The sequence below is a fragment of the Salvia hispanica genome, chromosome 4, assembly GCF_023119035.1.
Source record: "Salvia hispanica cultivar TCC Black 2014 chromosome 4, UniMelb_Shisp_WGS_1.0, whole genome shotgun sequence".
Lineage (NCBI taxonomy): Eukaryota > Viridiplantae > Streptophyta > Magnoliopsida > Lamiales > Lamiaceae > Salvia > Salvia hispanica.
This window is the reverse complement of record NC_062968.1, coordinates 2424117-2446792: the sequence shown is the minus strand read 5'-3', so window position 1 is coordinate 2446792 and position 22676 is coordinate 2424117. Positions and strand designations below refer to the sequence as shown.

At 35.7% G+C, this 22676-nt stretch overlaps 2 protein-coding genes, 2 non-coding genes and 1 pseudogene across 5 annotated transcripts; all 5 read left to right on the top strand.

Moving 5' to 3' along the window:
- The first annotated feature begins 2238 nt into the window (after positions 1–2238).
- Positions 2239–2458, top strand: LOC125185810. The gene has a single exon (XR_007170306.1). It is a non-coding gene; the product is annotated as a small nucleolar RNA U3 (small nucleolar RNA).
- A 333-nt stretch (positions 2459–2791) lies between these two features.
- Positions 2792–2987, top strand: LOC125185837. The gene has a single exon (XR_007170326.1). It is a non-coding gene; the product is annotated as a U2 spliceosomal RNA (small nuclear RNA).
- A 364-nt stretch (positions 2988–3351) lies between these two features.
- Positions 3352–4441, top strand: LOC125217675 (annotated as a pseudogene).
- A 4430-nt stretch (positions 4442–8871) lies between these two features.
- LOC125217666 (uncharacterized protein At4g26485-like) lies at positions 8872–10341 on the top strand. The gene is made up of 3 exons (XM_048119181.1): positions 8872–9451; positions 9805–10006; positions 10074–10341. Exons 1-3 carry the CDS (start codon positions 8872–8874, stop codon positions 10339–10341), a joined length of 1050 nt encoding a protein of 349 aa, XP_047975138.1.
- Positions 10342–17019: 6678 nt separating this feature from the next.
- Positions 17020–20550, top strand: LOC125224490 (heavy metal-associated isoprenylated plant protein 41-like). 2 transcript variants are annotated; one of them, XM_048127895.1, is made up of 4 exons: positions 17020–17085; positions 18409–18639; positions 19169–19367; positions 19622–20550. In XM_048127895.1, exons 2-4 carry the CDS (start codon positions 18492–18494, stop codon positions 20424–20426), a joined length of 1152 nt encoding a protein of 383 aa, XP_047983852.1. In that variant the 5' UTR covers positions 17020–17085; positions 18409–18491; the 3' UTR covers positions 20427–20550. The 2 variants fall into 2 exon arrangements, with proteins under 2 accessions (XP_047983852.1, XP_047983853.1); XM_048127896.1 differs by lacking the exon at positions 17020–17085 and having other exon boundaries at positions 18329–18639; positions 19631–20550.
- The last annotated feature ends 2126 nt before the right edge of the window (positions 20551–22676 follow it).

The following is a 22676-nucleotide window of genomic DNA, read 5'->3' as shown; positions in this document are numbered from 1 at the left end:
GGTAAAGTAAAAGAAAGATAGAGTATTATTAATGGATAATAACTCTCAATTCATTAGAGAGAAAAAAGTTTCTAAAATTAAAAAGTGCATATTTTTGTGAGATGGACTAAATAGGAAATAATGCATATTATTATAGGACGGAGGGAGTAATAATGAACTCACTTTTTATTTCTAGTACTTTATTATCTCTTATTTTATTATATCTACTTTATTCAATTTCCTACTTTATGGGACGGACTTAAAACGTGATGATTTTTAAGACTACTTTTAAAAGTTGTGGGATATACCACTTTTTTGTGAAAGTTCACGATTTTTCGGACCAAATTTCCTAAAAAGTAAGTAAAATATATGAGAGAAAGGGAAATAAGTGGGTAAAATATGAGGGAAAAAAATTAAATTTATTAAAATGAGACTATTTTTTTTATGTACATATGGATCTAAAATGAAGGGACAAGATCCACTAGTTCACATTTTGCATCCCAATTGACACATATTCCCTCCACGACTCCACCCCATTTTTAGTCAACTTTGTAGTGGTACAGATTTTAAGAAATGTGGAGAAAAAAAAGATTAAAAAGTTATTTAAATGTTAATCCTACTTTTATATATTAGTAATTGTACAATAAAATATTAGTGAAATGAGTTAGTGGAACGTGAGGCCTACTTACTATTTACGATAAAAACTGAAAGTGGAGAATAAATGGAAGACAAATGAAAATGACAAAAATGGACAAAAAATAAGGAACGAATGGAGTACTATTAAATTTAAATCACACAAACTATATTTACTCTAATTGTTATGGGAGTATATATCAATTTAAATCACAAACTATATTATTCAATTTAGAGAAAATATTCTAATGGTAAGAAATATACATTATTTCTTTAAATTGCAAATTATATATTGCGTAAATGGAGAGGTAAACTAATATAACTACCATATTTACCTTTTCTTCGTGAAAAATCATTCTCTAAGGAGAGAGTTATTTGAGAAGGTATTATACCTTTTTCCCATTTTGAAGAGGTATCTTTACCTCTCCATCAATGGAGAGGTAAAATCATATAACTACCATATTTACCTTCTTTTCATAAAAAAACATTCTCCAAGGAAGAAGTATTTGAGAAGGCATTGCACTTTATGTTATTTTAATGCTTTTGTATTATTATTTTATTTTTTTTAAATGATATACCTTTTTATATACCTTTTATCCTTGGAGTTGATTGATTTTTAGAAAGGTATATTACACTTTTTTGAGAAGGTATAAACATAATATACACTTTTCATTTACCTTCTCCCCTTGGAGTTGCTCTAATGAGACGAGTCTCATTCTCAACTAACAACACTCTACTTACTTTTTTTTAATCTCTATCATATTTTATTAATTACACATTAAAACTAATAACGTAAAAAAATAGTATCTATTTTTATGGGAAAGAATGAGCACCAAAGCTAACTTCGATTAATGAAACACCGTATAATTAATACTCCTACTTCTTACTACTATGCTTTAAAATTACTAGTAGCATTTCAATTCATGCATGAAACATAAATGTAATGCTCATTTGAAATCGTCAGATAAGTTAAAGCAACTGAATAGAGACATTAGTGATTATACACATCAAATTTGTATAAAGATGAACAACATATCCATCTATAGCTCTTTGTTCCATCACCTCAGATTTGCTCTCCATGAATTCGTCTTCACACTCTAGCTTAGAAAGAAGAAGAAAGAGAAGCCAAGGAGCAAGTAAAGAGTAGTAGTATCGCAGTGGTGGAGGAAGAGAAGACGATAAAGCACTACAGCAGCCGACACAACATACTTTAAGGTGGAGAGCATTGCTTCTTCACCAAGTATGGATTTGGGGGTGATGGAAACTTCGATTGCAACCCTAGCAAAACCTTCAAATTCAGCCTTAATTCAGTTTCATCTTCTCTTTTATATTTCATAGATCTTACTTGTTCTTGTTTCACAACACTTTTGTCTTTTTTTTAATCTCGGATTTGGATATCTATATCCATTGATCTTGCCGTCAACTCTATCAACGCTATGAATATTTCTGGCATATCATTGAATTATTTTCCGAGAAATAACTGGATGACTAATTCTTTTCAACTCAAAAGATGATTAAAAGCAACAACAAAACAGGCACGACCTTACTTGGTGATTATTGGTGTCCCACATCGAATCCTAGTGAATAAATGACAGGTATATAAGCTGATAGCTTCGTGAAGCAGGCACGACCTTACTTGAACAGGATCTGTTCTATAGGCTCGTACCTCTGTATCCTTGATTTCTAAGGAGACCAGAAACCATGTCTGGTGGATGAACCGTGGCTGCCTGGCTAGAGTGTGATTAACAGCTCCTCGGGTCAGGTCTCTGGCATGTGGTGCGGTAGATGATCGTCCTTGGCTTGACTCGGGTCCTGTCAGGATGGCTAGGCAGCTGTCTGACAGACTCTAAATCTTTTTTGTTTTGATTTATTGATGCACAGCTAATATGTAACGATAGTTATGTGAGATATGTATGACATTTGACAACAGTTGTGAGTTTGTGTGGGAAAGGAGGTGTGGTGTACATGGAGGAGTTTGGGGGTTGTTGGAGTTAATGTGGAAATGTTTGTGCTGCACAGATGCAGGAAATGGAACAACCTTGTGCTTGTATGTATTTGAGTTGGCTAATCTGATTTTGAAGTATCTTTATCGAAATAATATTCCCACATCGAATGTGCTATAGAGGAAGGAAGAGCAGACCATGTAGTATAAAATCATGGGCCAGTCTATAGAAAACTCATACCTTTCTCGGCCTTTTGGCTAAGATCAAGTGTAGTATCTGTTCTTATCAGTTTAATATCTGATATGTGGACCATTTGTCCACACGATATTAAATTTATTTTTTAAGGGGGAAGACCCATCAAAGGAGCTTGCTACTTGGGTTTTCATGTGTCGCCTTTGTGTTGCACTATTGCATTGGCCAGGCACGCCCTGCCAATTTTTAGTTTAAATATTTGTTTTAAGGAATTTTTGCGCTTATAGTTTAAAGAATTATTTCTGTTGTGCCCTACCTCGAGCATGGTTTAAGAAGTGTTTGCTTGTTGTAGAGTACAGGCATTCCCACTTGAAGAGGCTTACCACTTGAAGAGGCTTAATGAACTGTCATTGTTAGATTTATACCCTAACTTGAGTATAAATAATAAATAATTATAAAAGTAAACAACATTATACATTCTGCATAGTGTATTTACCCATTGAATAATGCTCATATCAAATCGAACTCAGCTGGTGAACAGATAAATACTCGAGTATTTTGGGAGAATGAAACGATTCGTGTACCACTTCGTACGTCTATAAAGATGAACACAGGGTTTCATCTTCATCTATTCGCTTTAGTTCCATCACCTCAAATTTGCTCCAACATGGATTCTTCTTCACTCTCTAACTTGGAAGACACATTTGCCTCTTTAACTGTTTCGAGAGGCGCCATCGATGATGAAGAATCTAAGTGTGAGAATGCTGCTCATGTCGTCTCTGCTCCTGCGATCAGATGCTCGAAAGAGATTGACCTAGAAACTTGCCCTACCGGGAAAGAGAGCGAAGCCAAGGAGCAAGTAAAGAGTAGTACTAATATCGTAGTGGTGGAGGAAGAAAAGTGGATAAAGCACTACAGCAGCCGACACAACATACTCTTGGTCAGAGAAGGAGACTTCTCCTTCTCCGCTTGTCTGGCCTTGGCCTTTGGCTCCGCTGCCAACATCATTGCCACATCCCTCAATTCTCAAAGTAAACCTTTTTTCATACTTAAGTAATAAAGAAAATTGATCAGTTTTAACTTTTAAACTTTCATATTGATCGTTTGAGTGTGATTATATCAGCGTTTCTGAAGGAGAATTATGGGAATGCTATGTCCAACAGAGGAATTAAGGAGGAGAGAGGGCAAGGTGATGCATGAGATTGATGCTACTGAAATGGCCAATCATGAACTGCTCGGACAGCTTAAATTTGATCGCATTGTCTTCAACTTTCTTCATGCTGGATTTTTCGACAACTTGTCAAGGGAATCCCAACTTTGGTCAGCCGGAATTTCGTTGTCTTAATTTTGTGGTTCATCGAAGCTAATAATGTGATCACAATTCACTAATATATGTATGTATGTGGTTGTTTATAATGCGCAGTCTTCACAGGGAACTGGTGAGCAAGTTTCTGATGAACGCGAAGAATATGATAAATGAGAATGGTGAGATTCACATTACGCATAAGACCAATGGCGGTTTCCATGAACGCTTTGATGTGGAAAGCATTGCTTCTTCGCACAGGCTCAGACTTGTAGAGGCTGTGGGATTTGAACGTGGGGATTATCCGGGCTACAACACCAAGTACGGATTCGGGGGTGATGGCAACTTCGATTGCAACCCTAGTAAAACCTTCAAATTTGGTCTTAATTAAGTAGTATAACTTTGATCAGTTTATCTTATCTTTTTGATTATGAAGATCTCAGGGACTCTGGTGTTGCTGTTGTGATGTTTTTGAAGTTATACTATTTTGGATAATCTTTTGTTAGCTAAATGTTTTTGGAGTAAATCAATAATTTGTTTGCAACAAAATGCTTATAATTAATTAGTTAAAATGTTTATCGATAATAATCTGTAGTAAGGATAACCACAATTAAGCACTAACAAGTGTTGAACATAATCAAAATACGTAGGTCATTTTAGATTCACACTTACTTATCTGATTGGTACTTACTCCCTCCGTCCCGCTTTAGCAGTCCCATTGACTTTTCTGCCTTCTTTTTGTGAAAATGATAAAAAATAGTTAAAGTGGAGAAATAGTAAAGTAAGAGAGACAATAATGTAGATAAAACTCTTCTTTATATTATTTTCTCTCTTAATTTATCATTTCGGCCTACTCTATTCTTTTAACTTATCATTCCTCTTCATGAAGTCTTGATTGAGTGTAAGAACTCTGCTAAAATCCGGATCGTTGAGACTCATCTCCTAAGTAGTAGTAGTACATTAGATATCCATTTCTGATGGAATATGAAGTGACTAATTCTTCTTAATTTATTGTGTTACAACTTAAAGAGTTATTAAAGCAACAACGAATGTCTATCCAAAAATACAACAATAAATATGGAATAAAGTATTCGATATAGGTTTTGGGTGCATAGCCTACGAAGTCACTAGCTCAGTACTCAATTCACATTTAGAATCTTAGATGCCAAAACTGCGAGGGAATTAAAATTATGGTTTGATCATTGTCCCATATCGGCACGTACAGTAAAAATAATACTCCATCCGTCTCCGATTAAGAGTCACACTTTTCCATTTCGGTCCGTCCACGATTAAGAATCACACTTCCTACTTGCTATATTTGGACATCAAAAATACCTTTATTTTTGGCAAAATTTACACAAAATGTCATTACCTAACTCCATTCATTACACAAAATGTCATTACCCAACAAATTTATTACCCACAAAAAGTTAAAGAGGTCCCACATTCCACTACTTAACTTCATTTATTACACATTCAAACACTTCCTTAAAATTCGTGTCCGATCAAAGTGTGACTCTTAATCGGAGACGAGAGAGTACTATAGTGGCAAATGATAGTATGATTCCCGGTCTTGTAACGTGGGCTTGTGACCTAAGTGGGGGCAATAAGGGAATTGAAGGCTTGGGCCGTGTGGTTGTTTGGCTGGGCCATGGCTGCTATATATGGCCTGCCCGTTACAAGTGGCAAAGTTGGGCTACATGGCCTGTTCGAAGGAATGGGCCACGTGGGCTTTATTTAGAGTGGAGGGCACCGCGTCAGACTATTAAGGATAGAGTTCCTCAACAAATGAATTCGCGTCGAACGTCGCGGGAGCTTTTGCCTGTCGATCACTCAGGCGTCGAAAACTAGGGTTTGTGCGTTGAGCACAAGGAAAAGAAAAGCTGTGTGTACAATATTTTATTTCTTGAGAGTGAGGAAATAAAATACACACGTATTTATATCTAAGGACCCTAGGGTTGATTCGACCTACGATTCGGGAAAGAATCAAATAAGAAAACCCGAAAAGGAGCTTAACGTTCACTCAACGAATAATTAATTAAAAGTACTATAATTAAAGCAATTACAATAAAATAAAAGACTCAAAGGAAATAATCCTGCCTCACTAATGAGGCACGAAATCTGCATAGCGCGATGGGCGCTTAGACTGCCGCTGCGAAGTCCTCTCGTGCCTCGGCGGCTCTGCCGGCATTTGGTCCTCCGGCACGCTTGTATCTACGTTAATCTCTCCTACCTGCTGCTGATCCGTCCCCTTTAGCCTTGCTAAGGGATGACCCGTAAACAGATACGGTTTCATAGAGCAACGTTAACTTCCTGGTCTCCGCAGACCGCAGTGGAAGGATTACACCTTGTTTGCCCCTGGCCCACTAAAAGTTGAATCTTTGCCTTTCTAAGCCCTAACTTTAGATTCATTGTTCCATAAAAGACGATTGGACATTATGAACTTTGGTTTCAACACTTTGTAAGAATCTCCAAATCTAATCATCTGTATTAAACTTGTGATGTCTCAACATCTCACTACGAAAAATCCTCGACTTGTTACCTTCATCAATTTCATTGTTATTAGAGTCTGAAAAATAAATACTCATGGACTATGGCCATTTTTAGCCATTTCGGCCCCCATTTTTAGGATGATTTTTAGTTAGTTTGTAAACTACATTAATTGAAGTCAAAAAATAAATACCCATGAAAAATACAATAATTTGAATACCAAAAAAATTATGAACAAAAATTAAATACCAAAAAATTTATAAAAATAGCAAAATGAGTATAAGTTTGGATGTGCATAATGTTGGTAATTGAAACTAAAAATATACTAGTAACATATAACTATCTCACATCGGTGTCAAGAGAAAACTGAAACTAGAATATAAATCACATGGGCACTCCTCCTATCACATTGAAACCCATGAATTTCTATCATGGTATCAGAACGGGTCATCGATTGTGGGTAGACCTGAAAATTTAATTCGCGGATTTCGGATATTCCCGACCCAGTCCCAATACTCGACGGGTTATGGGTACCCGAAACCCGAAATTATGGGTTCGGGTACGGGTTTGGGTAGTTAATGTTAGGATTTTTCGGGTTTAGGGTACCCGAAACCCGTATTAGGGTACCAGATTAATACTCGATCAAACCTGATTAATTATGTATTTGTGATAAATATTTTTGTTTAGTATAGGGTCTATGGCCCGTAAGGTAAATCTAGGGTAACTTTATTTAATCACATGTAGATTTATAAATTTTTCGTGTGCCTCACTTTTTCAAGTTTCCTTCACGCCGCTGCTGCTGCTACGCTCTTTTTGCCGTTTGCTCTCTTCTTTACATTTGTGTTCGGTTCATGTTGCATTATTTATGTTCTTAATTGTTATCTTTTGAAAATATATAGTTAATTAGTTATGCTTTCTCCATTTTATTTACATGTTCATTTAATGTCTTAAAAAATTATTTTAATCTCTTATATGTTTCAATTTATACCAAAAAAAATTTTAATTTAAAATTAAGTAGTGTCTATTTGTCTAATGTCTATTTTTATATGATATAGAATTATAGTCAATAAATAGTACTCCCTCCGTCCCATTGAAGATGACTCACTTTCCTTTTTAGTTTGTCCCAATCAAGATGACCCATTGCTTAAAATGGAAACCCCTTTATCTCTACTTTATTTCCTCTCTCTTACTTTACTCTCTCCACTTAACACACAAAATAAAGTTGCATAAAATCCCGTGCCGTCCAAGAAAGTGGTCATCTTCCTTGGGACGGAGGGAGTATAAGTGTTGTGTGATTTTTTGATAATTTCTATTCTCGTCACAATTTAATTTATATAAAAGAATAAATTTTAAATATAATAATTCCGGGTTTATGGGTACCCGATTAGTTGGGTTTGGGTACCCGCATCGGGTATTAGGGTACCCGAATTCACATACGGGTCGGATATTGGGTATGATATTTTTGAGATTTCGGGTTTGAGTACCCGCGGTTACCCGAACTTACACCCATAATTGTGGGCTAAAAATTAACTGACCCAACAGTATATCTGGGCTTAAAATCTAGGCCAATGACCCAACCGATCTGAAAAAAAATTGGGTCAGTCGTCCAAACAATCAGAAAAAAAGTCCAACCAACCCATGAATTTCTATTAAAAAATAGATAGAAAAATAATCCATTCATCCCATTAAAATAGCACTTTCCTTTTCATCCATCTCATAAAAATATTCTTATTTTCATTTATGGAAAGTTCTGTCAAACTCACGTACATTAATTTATTTACAACTTATACCATTAAGTCTTACCATTAAACACCAATAATAATATGATCTCACTATCTTTTAATACTCCATCCGTCCTACAAAAGATGTCACGTTTGTGGAATAACACAAGATTTTAGGAGGTTTTATTTTGTGTTAGGTGAAAAGAGAAAATATAATATTTATATTATTGTGAGAGTGAATTTTTTCTAAAAATGAAAATACGACATCTTTAGTAGGACAAACTAAAAAGAAAAGTAAGACATTTTTTACGGGCTAGATGGACTATTTTAACTACTTTTCTCTTTATATCTCTTACTTTATCAATTATTCATTAATTCTCGTGCAATTTTAAATTTTTTATTTTTTATTTTGGAATGGAAGAAGTACTTATTTAAAGATAGAATTAGGTAAAAAATCGTGGATAAAGAAACAAGCTAGCTAGTCCAACTTTACTTTGAGTATTGGGAATATGAATCGATTGGTGTTTCACATCAAACGTTGATAAAGTAGACAAACACTCTCAACTCAAGTACTAGATTAGATTTAGATCGAACTCAACAGTCAAGAATAATGGGAAATTTCCAGAGCATCTGTACTAGTAGAACGAAAGATGAAGAAGGTGGTGGTGGAAGAGATAATCAATACAAATCAAAAGAAAATTCATCAGTTGAGATATTGGTGTTCTTCAGTTCAATCTTGAAAGCAACAAAGGGCATACTGCAAAATCTGTGTGTCTATTTGAGGCCTCGAAAAGCAGCAGGTCCATCACTTCCAGTTCAAAATCCACCACCCCAAATTTGCTCGCCTTCACACTCCATCTTGGACGACAAATATCCGTCTTCAACTGGTCTGATCGATGATGAAGAAGCTCGGTGTGAGAGAAATGATGATGAGGTAGAACAAGAAGAACATGTTGTCTCTGTGATTGATGTAGAAATTGAGCCTTGCTTGGACGAGAGAGAGGCCAAGGAGCAAGTAAAGAGTAGTACTCCTACTATTGTAGTGGTGGAGGAAGAGAAGAGGATAAAGCATTACAGCAGCCGGCATAGCATACTCTTGGTCGGAGAAGGAGACTTCTCCTTCTCCGCTTGTCTCGCCTTGGCTTTTGGCTCTGCCACCAACATCATCGCCACATCCCTCGATTCTCAAGGTAAACCCTTTTTCATTTACAATAGGCCTAAATTTTCAAAACAACTACTACCTCCGTCCTAGATAATTTGGGACACTTTGACCCGGCACGGGTTTTAAGAAATTTAATAGAAATCGAGTTGAAAAAATTGGTGGGATGTGGGTCCTACTTTTAAAGTATTAGTTTTATAATAAAATGTGAGTATGAATGAGTTAATGTAATATGAGGTCCACTACCAAATATGGTAAAAGTGAAATGGGACAAATTATGTGGGACGATCCGAAATAGAATACTAGGTCGAATTATCTGGGACGGAGGGAGTAACTCTGTCTATTTCACAAAAATTCATAACCCAACACTTTTAATTTAATCAGCATTTTTGAAGAACAATTATGGGAATGCTATGTCCAACATTGGTGAATTAAGGAGGAGAGAGGGCAAGGTGATGCATGAGATCGACGCTACTAAAATGGCCAATCATGAGTTGCTCGGACACCTTAAATTCGATCGCATAATATACAACTTTCCTTATGCTGGAATTTTCCACATTAGCGTGCCTCGCGAAACCCAACTTAGGTCAGCCACAATTTTATTTGTCTTGATTTCGTTGTTCATTGATGCTTATATATATATGACTGCGCAGTCTTCATAGGGAACTGGTGAGCAAGTTTCTAATGAACGCGCGGAATATGATAAGTGAAAATGGTGAGATTCACATTTCGCATAAGACCAATGGTTTCCATGATCGGTTTTATGTGGAAGACATTGCTTCTTCGCACGGCCTCAGACTTATAGAGGCTGTGACATTTGAACGTGGTGATTATCCAGGCTACAACACCAAGTCCGGATTCGGGGGTGATGCCAACTTCGATTGCAACCCTAGCAATACCTTCAAATTTGGCCTTAAGTAAGTAGAGTATGTATCGCTTTGATCACTTCATCTTCTCTTTTTTTTAGCTCTATGCTTTTAGTGTGTATGTTGTTACCTTTTGTGCCATATGTATCTCAGGGACTCTGGTGTTAATGTTATATCATATGATGTTTCTGAACTTGTATTATGGTTTATGGATAATCTTTTGTTAGCTAAATGATTATGGAGTAAATCTATTATAGTTAGTTTGTAACAAAGTGCTTATTAGTTAAAATGTTTCTCGATAAATAATAATTAAGTACCTCCCGTCAATATTAATATTGGTCGGCAGTTCATTAATGCTCTCCTACAACAAAAATATTATCGGTTGCATTACTTATATAGAGGGTTTTCGGTTACTTACTCCATATAACATCAGTTTTACTATTCAAGATAATCATTTTCTTGACATTGTTTAAACTATGATCATATGTGGCAGCAATATGAAATTCTTTAAACCTTGAGGAAAGAGCCGTACTCTAGCGAACCATAATCATGAATTGAATTCTTGAACCCGTAAAAAACATAAAAGATGTAAATTAAGATTAAAAAAACCCTTAAATTGATTAAGATTATGGAAACTACAATATTTCAGTGTATGTGCATAGATGACATGTACATCGTTTTGAAGAACCAGCATTTTGTCCATGACGAAAATCTGCCTTCCACGTCAGCATTAATTATTCAAGATTTGAGAATTATAGAAATAACTAAAAGCGAGCCAAAAATTATAACTACTCTGTGATTATCTCTCAACTTATCATTGTGTTAACAAATCTTTTACCATGGCATTTTAGTTATCAGGGCATTGACAAGGGTAGTTTTTTGGAAGTGTTGGACCGCTCAGATCTAGGTGGTCCACGGGCATGGCACCCCGAGTTGGATCATCTAATTCTTTTCCTACATTATCTCCTCCTGCTCCACCTCTCACAAACATAAGTAATGGATCCATCATCATATTTTATGTTTGTAAGGGATAGAGCAGGAGATGGTGTAGGAAAAGAATTAGGTGATCCTCGCTGCTATAAAACGTTTTAAATTTTAAACTATATTATTTGATGTTATAAATAGGACTAGTTCAAAAAATGAGTATAATAACTACAGCTAAAACTTAGTTTATTGTGGAGTAATTTAAGGTACGAAATGAGTGTAGATGGTGGATGACCGAAAGATGAGGCTTACAAATAATGGGAAATTTCGATAGAATCACGTTCACGCCAGAGCAAGTAAAGATCATGAGTAGCAACTTTTTGAAGTGAGATTATTTATATCAGCATTTTTGAAGAAGAATTATGGGAATGCTATGTCTAACATCAAGGAAATAAGGAGGAGAGAGTGCACGGGATCAAATGCTACAAAAATGGCGAATCGTGTTGTGCTCGGACACCTTAAATTCGATCGCATAATCTTCAACTTTCCTTATGTTGGGCTTTTCTACGGACTACAAACCTGGACAACATTTTCTTGGATGCACCGAAATGGCAAACCTTGACAACATTTCACTCATGGATGTATGCAGTGTAATTTTGTATATAATGATTAAAGTATACGTTTGACGTATGTTTGACAAGTTGTAAAGCTAGTAGTAGAAGAATACATTATGCTTCCTCTATTCTCTCATAATTGAGTCATTTTTTATTTTAAAAAGTTTCCTTTTAACTAAGTTATTTTTATATATAAATATGTATTCTCACTCTTGCTTACCTCTTAGTAGTACTTTATTTTCTCTGCTCATTCACTTTCTACTTTATTCTCTCTAATTTTTTCTCTCTCACTTACTTTTTTTTCATCTATCTAGCTACTTAAGGATGGGATCCACTGTTGTGCAAAATGCCATAGCAGGGGATGTTGTACAGATCAAAACCATCCATTGCTGAAATAAATAAAAAAACAAGTATGTAAAATTAATAAATCGTGTGTGGATCTGCACAACATCCCCTGTTGTGGCATTTTGCACAGCAGGGGATCCCAATCCAGCTACTTAACGTAGTAGTCCCTCCGTCCCGCTTTAGGAGCCTCGGTTGAGTCGGGCACATCTTTTAAGAAAGTGTTTGAGTGTGTAACTCTTAATTGAATGTGTAGTAAATAAATGTTGTAGTAGATGTTAAGATCTCTTTTAACACTTTTTTACTTAATTTGTAGGCATTTCTTATTAGTTTATCCCAACCGGAATGTCCGAAATTGATCAACCGAAACTTTTAAAACGGAACGGAGGGAGTACAAATATCAATTTCTTAAATTTCGTGACGAAACATTTTGCCTCAACTACTAGGGACGAGGGAGGAATATGAAAAAAACTCAAAAGTGGAGTACAAATGAATCCGGACAAAGTGGTGAGATTGGAGGAGAAGACCTGTGTTTGAGATGTATATATGGGGTGGGAATGGTAACCTATCCTTTTTGTCACTTTTGATTTGAGACTATGGTGTGACGGCTTCACAGTCTACACTATGGAATTGGATCCCCTGCTGTGGCAAAATGCACAGCAGGGGATGCTGTGCAAATCACATTCCTCCATTGATTTTTATTAAATTAGATTATTTTCTTTTATGCATAAATGAGTGGCTTTGATCTACACAGCATCCCCTGCTGTGCATTTTGCCACAGCAGGGGATCCAAGTCCCTACACTATATACGTACCACGTGACCACGTCCTTCCCCATCAAATAAAATTTATAGGAATTGAAGTTATTGTAAGGTGCATGAAATTGGGTTTGTGGAATTAGAGTATTTATTCTGAATTCCAGGTTTGTATTATAAAAAAAAAATTAATTTAAAATTGAATTATACGGAGTAATTTGAATTTTCTCAGTTCCACAATTAAAAATTTCATATCTACACGTACTCAACACACAAAAAAAAAAAACACACACACACACACTATACATTGCACATACACTATACACAAACATTGCACACTATACATAAAACACACTATACATAAAACATACATGTACAAATTCACATTACTAAGTGTGTGTATGTATTTTACTCCCTCCATCCGCCATTAAATATCTCATTTTTTCTTTTTCATCCGTCTGTCAATAAATGTCTTACTTCACTTTTACTATATTTGGTAACACTTCCAAAAAAACGTTGTTTTTCAAGCACCCAAGTGCTTGCAAATAAGCATATATGCTCGCAAAACGTCATTTTGCAAGCACTTTGCGATCAGGAAGGGTGCTTCCTCAAATGTGGTCGCTAAATTAAACTTCGGCGAGCATTCTGTTGTGCTCGCAAATAGTTCCATTTTTTTTTACTTCATTTTGCGAGCACCACTATGCTAGCATGTTCAGTATATTTCTATTATATTTTTATTAAATTTTTTAAAATTAATATTAGGATTTATTTTTTCAAATCATAGTACTCTCTCCGTCCCACAAAAGATGTCACACTTGTGGGATGACACGAAATTTTAGAAGGTTTTATTTTGTGTGTTAGGTGGAAAGAGAAAATATAATATTTATATTATTGTGAGAGAGAACTTTTTCTATAAATAAAAATGTGACATCTATAGCGAGACAAACTAAAAAGGAAAGTGATGCATCTTTTATGAGACGGAGAGAGTATGAAATAATTCAATAGAATGGCGATATTTCCTAAAGGCTATGTTTGAGAACATAGAATTGAAGGTGTGGAATTGGAATTGGAGCGTTCAATTTCAAATCCAATGTTCGGTTCCACAAAAATATTTGGATTTCGAATTGAATTGCAATTCCAAATCTTTCGATTCCACAATATGAATTTCATATCAAAAGTAGAAAATTTGAATTCCAAATAGTTATAAAATTACATATTTTCACTATATATCCGCAACACACACTTCACACGCATTTCACACACTTCACACAGCTCACATAATACATACACTACACGCATTTCACACACTACACACACAACACAAATTTCACACACTACACAAATTTCACACGCTACACACACTTCACGCATTTCACACATTTCAACTCACTATACACATTTCACACACGCATTTCACACACTACACACCACAAATTTCACACCTTTCACACACTACACACATTTCACGCACACTACACACTACACACACACCACACATTTCACACATTTCAAGCATTCAATTTTTTTTTCAGTTTGAATTTTTTTAAAAACTTTAAACTGAACTGTATCAAAACATTTAAATTTTTAAAAAGTTTAAACTGAACCAAATTTGAAATTTCAGTCTGTGAATAGTGAGTGTGCAATGTGTGTATTTTGTGCCGAGTGTATGAGTGTGTGTATTTTGTGTATATTGTATTTTGTGTATAATGTGTGTAGTTGATACAGTTGGATTTTGCACTGTTTTAGAGGGTAGTTTTGTATGAATCTAATCATAATTTGTCTATTATTAGGCGTGTTTATATCTACTTCTATATTATGTTGGTATTTTGACCATTTTGTGAAGAATGTCTAGGAAAATATACAAAATAAATGGATGTGCAGCAGCTTTGGTTCGAGATTGTTTTTCTGGAGATTTTGAAGTTCAATCAGTCCATAATGCATACCATTCTCTTCTTCTTCTAAAGATCTTCACGTGGATATCTTCGTCTCAATCAGAGTTCAGTAGAAGAAGTTATGGTCATTTTACAAAGATTGCGCGGAGTAGTGACATATCTGGCGACCCGCTTGTTCGCGTGCAAACGAACCTGGCGACCCGCCAGTAACGCACGGGAAAAGCGACGTAGGCAGCTGGCGACTTTCCAGCTTCGACCGATAGCTTATTTCGCCCCAAAGTCAACCCTAGGTATATATATGGCTAGAAAACGCCTCCCAACATCATTCTACACGCCTCCAACCCAAAAAAATACCAGTTTTTACCTAGGGAGAAGAGAAGAACGAGTAGAGGACAAGTATTCGTCGCAAGATTGAAGACGAGACCTCCAATCCGCCCAATCCAATTCTAGGAGTTCATATTTTAGTTTTATCTTTGTTCAAACAATGTTTTTGAATATTTCTTTTACTTTTGTGATGAATATGAGTAGCTAAATCCTCCTTAAAGTTCTACGGGGGAGCTACAATGATTCTTATATTTAATTGATATCCTTTTTATATGCCTTGGCTTATGTGGTTATTTCGATTTCACACACTACACACTGCACAAATTTCACACATTTCACACACACTAAAATATATGGATGTGCAGTAGCTTTGGTTTGAGACTGTTTCACACATTGCACACTACACACACTATTTTGATTTATTTTGTACTTATACATTTATTTGACTGATAACCTTATAAATGCATGTTGATTTTACGACAAGAACCGAGAGGTGAGTAGTCTAATTTGAAAGAGAAGAAATTGACGTCTTTGTCAATATAATCGAGAGATTTGGGCCTTTGAATGAAGCTAAGTATCTTATGAGCTTTTAGGAGTTGTTGCCTTAGTTCTAGGAAGAAGACTTCGGTTCTAGGTAGTAATCTACAATTGTATGCTTAAAGAGAAGATACAGTGTTACCTTAGTAATAGCTTAATAACCCTTGAGACCCTGTGTTGGTATAGTTTGGAAATTAGTTGAGCATATGATAGTTGTTATTGATCCCTTAGGATTCTACCTTCCGATCTACATCCGTTACCTTTCGTTTGCTTTAAGTTCCCCAAGTTGTTTCCAATTGCTTTAATTATTGTTTATTATTTTGCATTTAAGTAGATTTAGAAAAACAAAACATTTCTAATTCATCTAAATAGTAGTTGAGGTTGCTTCGTGGTACTTAGGTTGACACTCATTGTCTCTGTGGATACGATACTTTTGCTTACTATTTGCTACATTAGTCCCGTACACTTGTGGGTATATTTGTGTTAAAAATAAATTGAGTCAGTAATGTGTGTATTTTGTGTGCAGTGTATGTGTATTTTGTGTATACTGTGTGCAATGTGTGTATTTTGTGTATAGTGTGTGTATAATGAGTGCAGTGTGTGTATTGTGTGGATTGCATGCATTTTGTTTATGGTATGTGCAGTGTGTGTATTGTGAGTATAACGTATTTTTAATGTGTGCAGTGTGTGTATATTGTGTGCAGTATGTATATTTTGTGTGTAGTGTGTGGATTGTGTGTATTTTGTGTATGTTATGTGTGGTGTATGTATTGTGTGTATAGTGTGTTTGTAATATGTGTAGTGTGTGTATAGTGTGTGGATTGTGTGCATTTAGTGTATGGTACGTGCGGTGTGTGTATTGTGTGTATAGTGTATTTGTATTGTGTGCTGTGTATATTTTGTGTATAATATGTGGATTGTGTGTGTTTTGTGTATGGTATGTGCGGTGTGTATTGTGTGTATATGAGTTCGTAATGGTGTAGTGGATTTGGAATTGAATTAGTGACCGAGTATTGGAAAATGAAACTAGTCGTGTTCACAGTTCACGTCAATCATCAATAAATTATGAAGAGAAAAATACACTGATTGAATAAAAACAGCAGCGAATATGGGTAGAGTGATCGCTATTGTAATGTTGGTGTCTAAAACTTGGAAAAATTTCGACTAGTATATACTTTTACAAGGCATAATTGACAATCCTATCCATATATGAAAGTTAATCAATAGTGCAATAATGAATCCGGCCAAAATGGTGGGGCAAGAGCAGAAACAAATATTTTGGAGATCTATATAGGGTTAACCTATCCATCTTTGTCACTTTATTTTACTTCTCTTTCTCTCTCAGTGGATAATTAAATTGATAGAGCCATTGATTTGGTAATTGATAACCAAGCTCCAACCTTGCTCATCAGGTAAATTCTTCTTATACTTCTACTTCTTTTCTGCTCTTGCATATGATCATCACAACTTACTTCACTGTGGATTTAATATATCAATGCCTCCAAATCTATACAATAGCTTATGGTCGAAATTTCATTGTATGAGGAAACAGGACTGCATAGTTCGGATTTTCAGAAGAAAAATAAATAGAGAGAAAATAGTAGAGTTCTTAAATATTCCAGTTTAAAAAAAGTTACTACTACTATCTTGGTTGAGTTTAAAAACAAGGAAAGATGAAAATGTTGTTTTCAATAACTCAATTTTATTAGTGAAAAGAAGACTTAAGATCAATTGATTTTTCTAACTAATTTTCGTTTCTTGCTAATAGAAAAAAATCGGAAAGAATCATGATACTATATTATACTTTTGTTAGAGCGTCCACAGTGGGAAGGGCCGCGGCCCCCCACTACTGAGGCGAGAGGTGGACGCGGCTCGGGGGGGTGGACGAGCGATGGCCGAGCTCTCGGCCAGGCCGAGGCTCCTGGGCACCTGCCGCGGCTCGCCACTGCACGGGCCGAGAGCCGCGGCCCCCGGGCCATGATAGTAGTAGTAACTTTTGATTGAGTTTAGGGTTTTGGAGAAGATGAAGTGGAGAGAGAGAGTATGTGAATTAACGGTAGTTATCAAAAAACTTTTGCATTAATTTAGGAAACAAATCAATCTCAATAACTAAATCCCTATTAAATTGGTCAACTTTTTAATTAAGGATTGTGATTTCAATTCACACCCTAATTACGGAAATAATTAAAATTCAAATTTTCAATAAATATATTTACTTGTTATTGTCAAATTTTAATTTACATTTTTTTAATTATTATAGTTCAATAATTTTTATTCTAGTTAAATTAAAATATATCAAAAAATATAAGAAAATAATTTTAATTGGTGACCCGGAGGGCCACCATTGTAGTGGCTAAGTTTTCATGGGCAGAGCATATCCAAGAAATAGTGGCTTGAGCGTGCCGAATTGGTGGACCCCCTTATCACTCTAATATACAAATTCAACTTTTTATGCACAATTCAATTTTATATATTAAGAAGTAAAGTAAATCGATTGATTTTAATAGATTATCTATCATAACTGAATTATCTTTGATTGATTTAAATTGATTTTTTCTCCTCTTAAAAAGATTATTTATATCCCTGATTGATTTTTCAATATTTATTCTCCCATTGTTTAGTGTTGAACACTGGTAGATTGGTAGTCCATGAGTCGTAGCCTGTGAAGTGAATACCGACTCTTTAATGCGTCGATTTCTGTGAAAACCGCCGGTTTTCGCCCAATTATTGTGCAGGTAGAAAAATGTGAAGCCCCCAATCATTAATGCATCCTCAATTCTCCTCAAATGTGAAGTCATGGCGTCGTAGTTGAATCGCCATGATGAATGATCGGAGGTGGATAAAGTATTACTCGTCGGCCGACGATATTCTCTTGGTCGGCGAAGGCGACTTCTCCTTTTCTCTCTCTTTGGGGTTGGCTTTTTGCAATTCCTCCAAAATCGTCGCAACTTCACTCGACACTCACGGTATACTTCTCTCCATTTATCCAAACAAAATTCTTATGCATTGTGTGTTTTTTTAATCTTCAATTGATTTCACAACTTGGATTTGTTGACCTTTTTTTCCAGTTTAGTCAAGTAGACTTCAAATTCCTATGATTTTTGTTGTTAGATACTTCATTTCAATCACAAAAATTGGAATATAGTATCAAATAATTGATACTCCCTCCGTCCCATAAAAGTTGTGACAACTTTTGGGCATAGACGTTAAGAATTTATATTAAATAAATAGGAGAGATGAAAAAAAAGCAAGAAAGATAAGAAAGTAAGTAAATGATGGAATAAAAAAAAAGAGTGATCAGATGTTTTGTCTTTTTGTTAAAAGAAGGAAATGACTCAACTTTGTTGGGACTGACTAAAAAGAAATACGACTTAACTTACTTTTTTGGGATGGAAGGAGTACTACTTTTTTCCTTATAAAAACACTGTTTGATTTTTCTGAGTTATGGTGCTCACTTGATTTTCATAATGACAATGTTCCTTTGATGAAAAACAGAAGAATTACTCCAGAAATACAAGAATGCAATGCAGAATGTGGTGTTTTTGGGAATCCTAGGGGCGTTTGTGTTGCACGGAGTGGATGCAACCCGAATGCGGAATCATCCTCAACTCCAATTCAAAAAATTTGATTACATTGTTTATAACTTTCCACATGCTGGTTTCTGCCTCAGGGAAGATAATCCAGACATGTTGAAGTGAGCCTCTGTTCTCTGCTTGAGGGCTTTCTTATTTGAAGTAGTAGTTACATTAACTATATGTGATGCTTGTTCTTGTGTTGTTAGTAACTGCTATTTTCCTGATTGCTATCCTTTTATGACTTGCTAAGATAATCCAGTAATGATGGTGTGAGCCTCTATTCTTTTTGCCTGAGGAACAAGTAGTTGCATTATTTAGCTGCTTGCATTGTTGAGTTGTTAGTCATACTGTTTTGACTAGCTCGAATGTATAGGATGCATAGGGATCTCGTCCGTGGATTCTTACTGAACGCGAGCTGCATGCTGCAGTTTGATGGCGAAATACATATCAGGCACAAATCGAATGCAACCTTTGACAGATGGAAAATCGAGGATCTTGGATCGGAGTGTTCACTGGTTTGCATCGCGCAAGATGAGTTCAGAATAGAAGAGTTTCCAGGCTACAACAACAAGAGGGGGTCCAGTTCTAGAGCTGATGAGCCGTTTCCACTCGGCCCTTGCAAGACCTACAGATTCAGACTGATGTCTTCTTGGAAGTTTCATTTGATGCGTCGGATGCATCCAGTGCCCTCTTCTTTTGCATCTCAGATGTTTCCAAATCCTCCTCCTCGGCCTCTCGTCCCGCAACTCCAGCCTCCGATCACAACAGTTGATGATAATAGATACTGCACATGTTGGGATTGCAGGACAAGAAGAGATTCTTCAACAAAACAGCGTCCGATGATGCATCCAGTGCCTCCTCCTGCACCTCGGATGCTTCCAAATCCTCCTCCGATCACTGCAGTAGGTGATCATGGAGCTGCACAGCGATACTACTATGGAAGTTGGGATTGCAGGACAAGTAGAGATTCTTCAATGAAACGGCGTCAGATGCATCCAGTGCCTCCTTTTGCATCTCGGATGTTTCCAAATCCTCCTCCTGTCGACCAGCAACACCAGCCGCTGATCACAACAGTTGATGATCATGGAGCTGCACGGCGATACTATGCAAGTGAGTGCCTACGTTGGGATTGCAGGACAAGTAGAGATACTTCAACAAAACGGCGTCGCCTCGGCTAACTTCAGTTCCATAGTCGAGGTTTATAGAATCATATCTGATTCTTTTAGAAAGCCATTCGTGTAGTCGTTGAGTTGAATATTATCTGCTTGTTGCTCATTCCTCACTTCCTTTGCCATTTTCTCAGCACTCTGTGGGCTGTGCCTAAAATATAGTACTACTAGTGTTTTGTGTAAGGGAACTTGGTTGGGCCTTCTTGTCTTATATGTACAGTAGTTTCCTTTTACCGAAACAGGCCCCAAAGGCGGGCCTGCAAATTTGGCTACCCGAACCTAAAAAATTGGGTTTCCAAACTCGAAATCTCTAAAATATTCTACCTGACACCATACCTGCATGTGAATTCGATGTGGCGTAAGCCCGCTTGTTATCAGGTCGGGATTGGGTACATGTTGTGGGTGTTCGGGCTGGACCGCTTAGGCCTTAGGGTGTAGAGGGTCAAGTATGTGTCACTTGACCCATGTACAAGCGGAAGAAGCAACTCGGAAAGTGAACCACTTGAGATGATACTATTACTCTAAACATGCATCATTAATTAGTAGGTATGTATGTATGTATGTATCGACAAATCAATAGAGTGTGGTAATATATATAATTAGCCAATTGAAAATCGTTGACAAATTTTTAATCTATACTTTGAGTAAAGTTTATTTTATAGTACTTGCTATTTTAAATGGTTTGAACTACGTTACGCATTTTGATTTCTGGCCCCAAGTTGGATATCAACTTATTAACGTGTATTTTATCCACATCACTGTCCAAAATGATATAATTTCTAGGTTTTTCCATTTCTTCATATTTTCTACAAATAAAAACAAAAACAAAACAAAACAAAACAATTGACGAATTAGAATAATTCCCTTCGACTCATGCTATGAATTTTTCCAAATGACAATGAATTGTGTCGACGCAGTCATGGTCAACAGAATACAGATAATTAGGAGTATTCCGTATAATGATTGTTGATATGCAATATATATTTTTTTATTAGTGTTTCGGTTTTGCAAAAATATTTAATTAAGAATCTGGCCTTGATGACTTATTTTCATATCTCGATCCTTTTCTTCCAAGTGGTAGATTGTGATTTAGGTGATTTAATGCTCTTGTTTTCTTTAGTAGGTTCGAGGAATAATGTTGGGAGGGGTTGGCGTTTTTGAGACATGCTTTATATAGGGAGTAGGCTCTAAATTATGAATTAAGAAAATGATTAGGCTCTAAATTAATACTTTCCAATTTGTGAAATTTAAAAAATACTACTCCCTCCGTCCCCTATTAAGAGTCACACTTTTCCATTTCAGTCCGTCCCTAATTAAGAGTCACATTTCATTTTTACCATAAATAGTAAACAGGTCACACATTCCACTAACTCAATTCACTCACATTTTATTATAAAACCAATATAAAAAAATGGGTCTCACATTCCACTAACTTTTTCAACCAACTTTTTTCTTCACATTTCTTAAAACTCGTGCTCGGTCAAAGTGTGACTCTTAATCGGAGACTGAGGGAGTAATAGCCCAAAGATATAATTAGGTTGGAATAATAAATTTACTCTAATGATTATCAATATCTATGAAATTGATTTATAATGCTATTGTCAACGTGTGACATCTCTCACGCAACAAAATTTCACGTAAATTATTATTGTCCACTTTATTGCATGTTAATACTTAGTGACTTGGTCCAACTAATTAATTTACTAGTTTTTTTTATAACAAAAAATATGAATGACTATTCTTAGTTTACTTTGCCCTACGCTGCACTTGTGGTTATTCAATACTAGTCCCTAACTACACAAGTTCTTTCTATTTCCTTTTTTTGTCAAACTTGGCAATTGGATTCGCCGTTTGCAAGTCTCAATTTATGTATTGAAATTTTCGTTGAAAACTTGAAATTCGGTCACACTTTTGCATTTGCTAGAATAATTAAAAATAGGAGTAGAAATTTAACTATATATAACGCCTATTTAGATTAGGGGTGGGTCGATACGATATATCGTATCTAAAACGTTGTATCGTGTATCGTATCGAAAATATCGATATGAAATAATTTCATATCGTTATCGTATCGAAAGTTTCGATATATCGAACTTTCGATATAAAAAAATTTCATATCGTTATCGTATCAATATTTCGATATATCGTATCAAAATTCGATATATCGTTAAATATCGATATATATCAAAAATTTCGATATATATCGAAAATAAAATATCGATATATATCGATATATATCGATATTTTCGATATATATCG

Bases quoted from the DNA above. Each gene is read 5' to 3' on its own strand.
- LOC125217666 (XM_048119181.1), top strand. From the start codon at position 8,872: ATGGGAAATTTCCAGAGCATCTGTACTAGTAGAACGAAAGATGAAGAA. The intron at 9,452-9,804 runs GTAAACCCTTTT...TAATTTAATCAG, and splicing joins CACATCCCTCGATTCTCAAG to CATTTTTGAAGAACAATTAT. The intron at 10,007-10,073 runs GTCAGCCACAAT...ATGACTGCGCAG, and splicing joins CCTCGCGAAACCCAACTTAG to TCTTCATAGGGAACTGGTGA.
- LOC125224490 (XM_048127895.1), top strand. From the start codon at position 18,492: ATGATGAATGATCGGAGGTGGATAAAGTATTACTCGTCGGCCGACGAT. The intron at 18,640-19,168 runs GTATACTTCTCT...GATGAAAAACAG, and splicing joins AACTTCACTCGACACTCACG to AAGAATTACTCCAGAAATAC. The intron at 19,368-19,621 runs GTGAGCCTCTGT...TCGAATGTATAG, and splicing joins GATAATCCAGACATGTTGAA to GATGCATAGGGATCTCGTCC.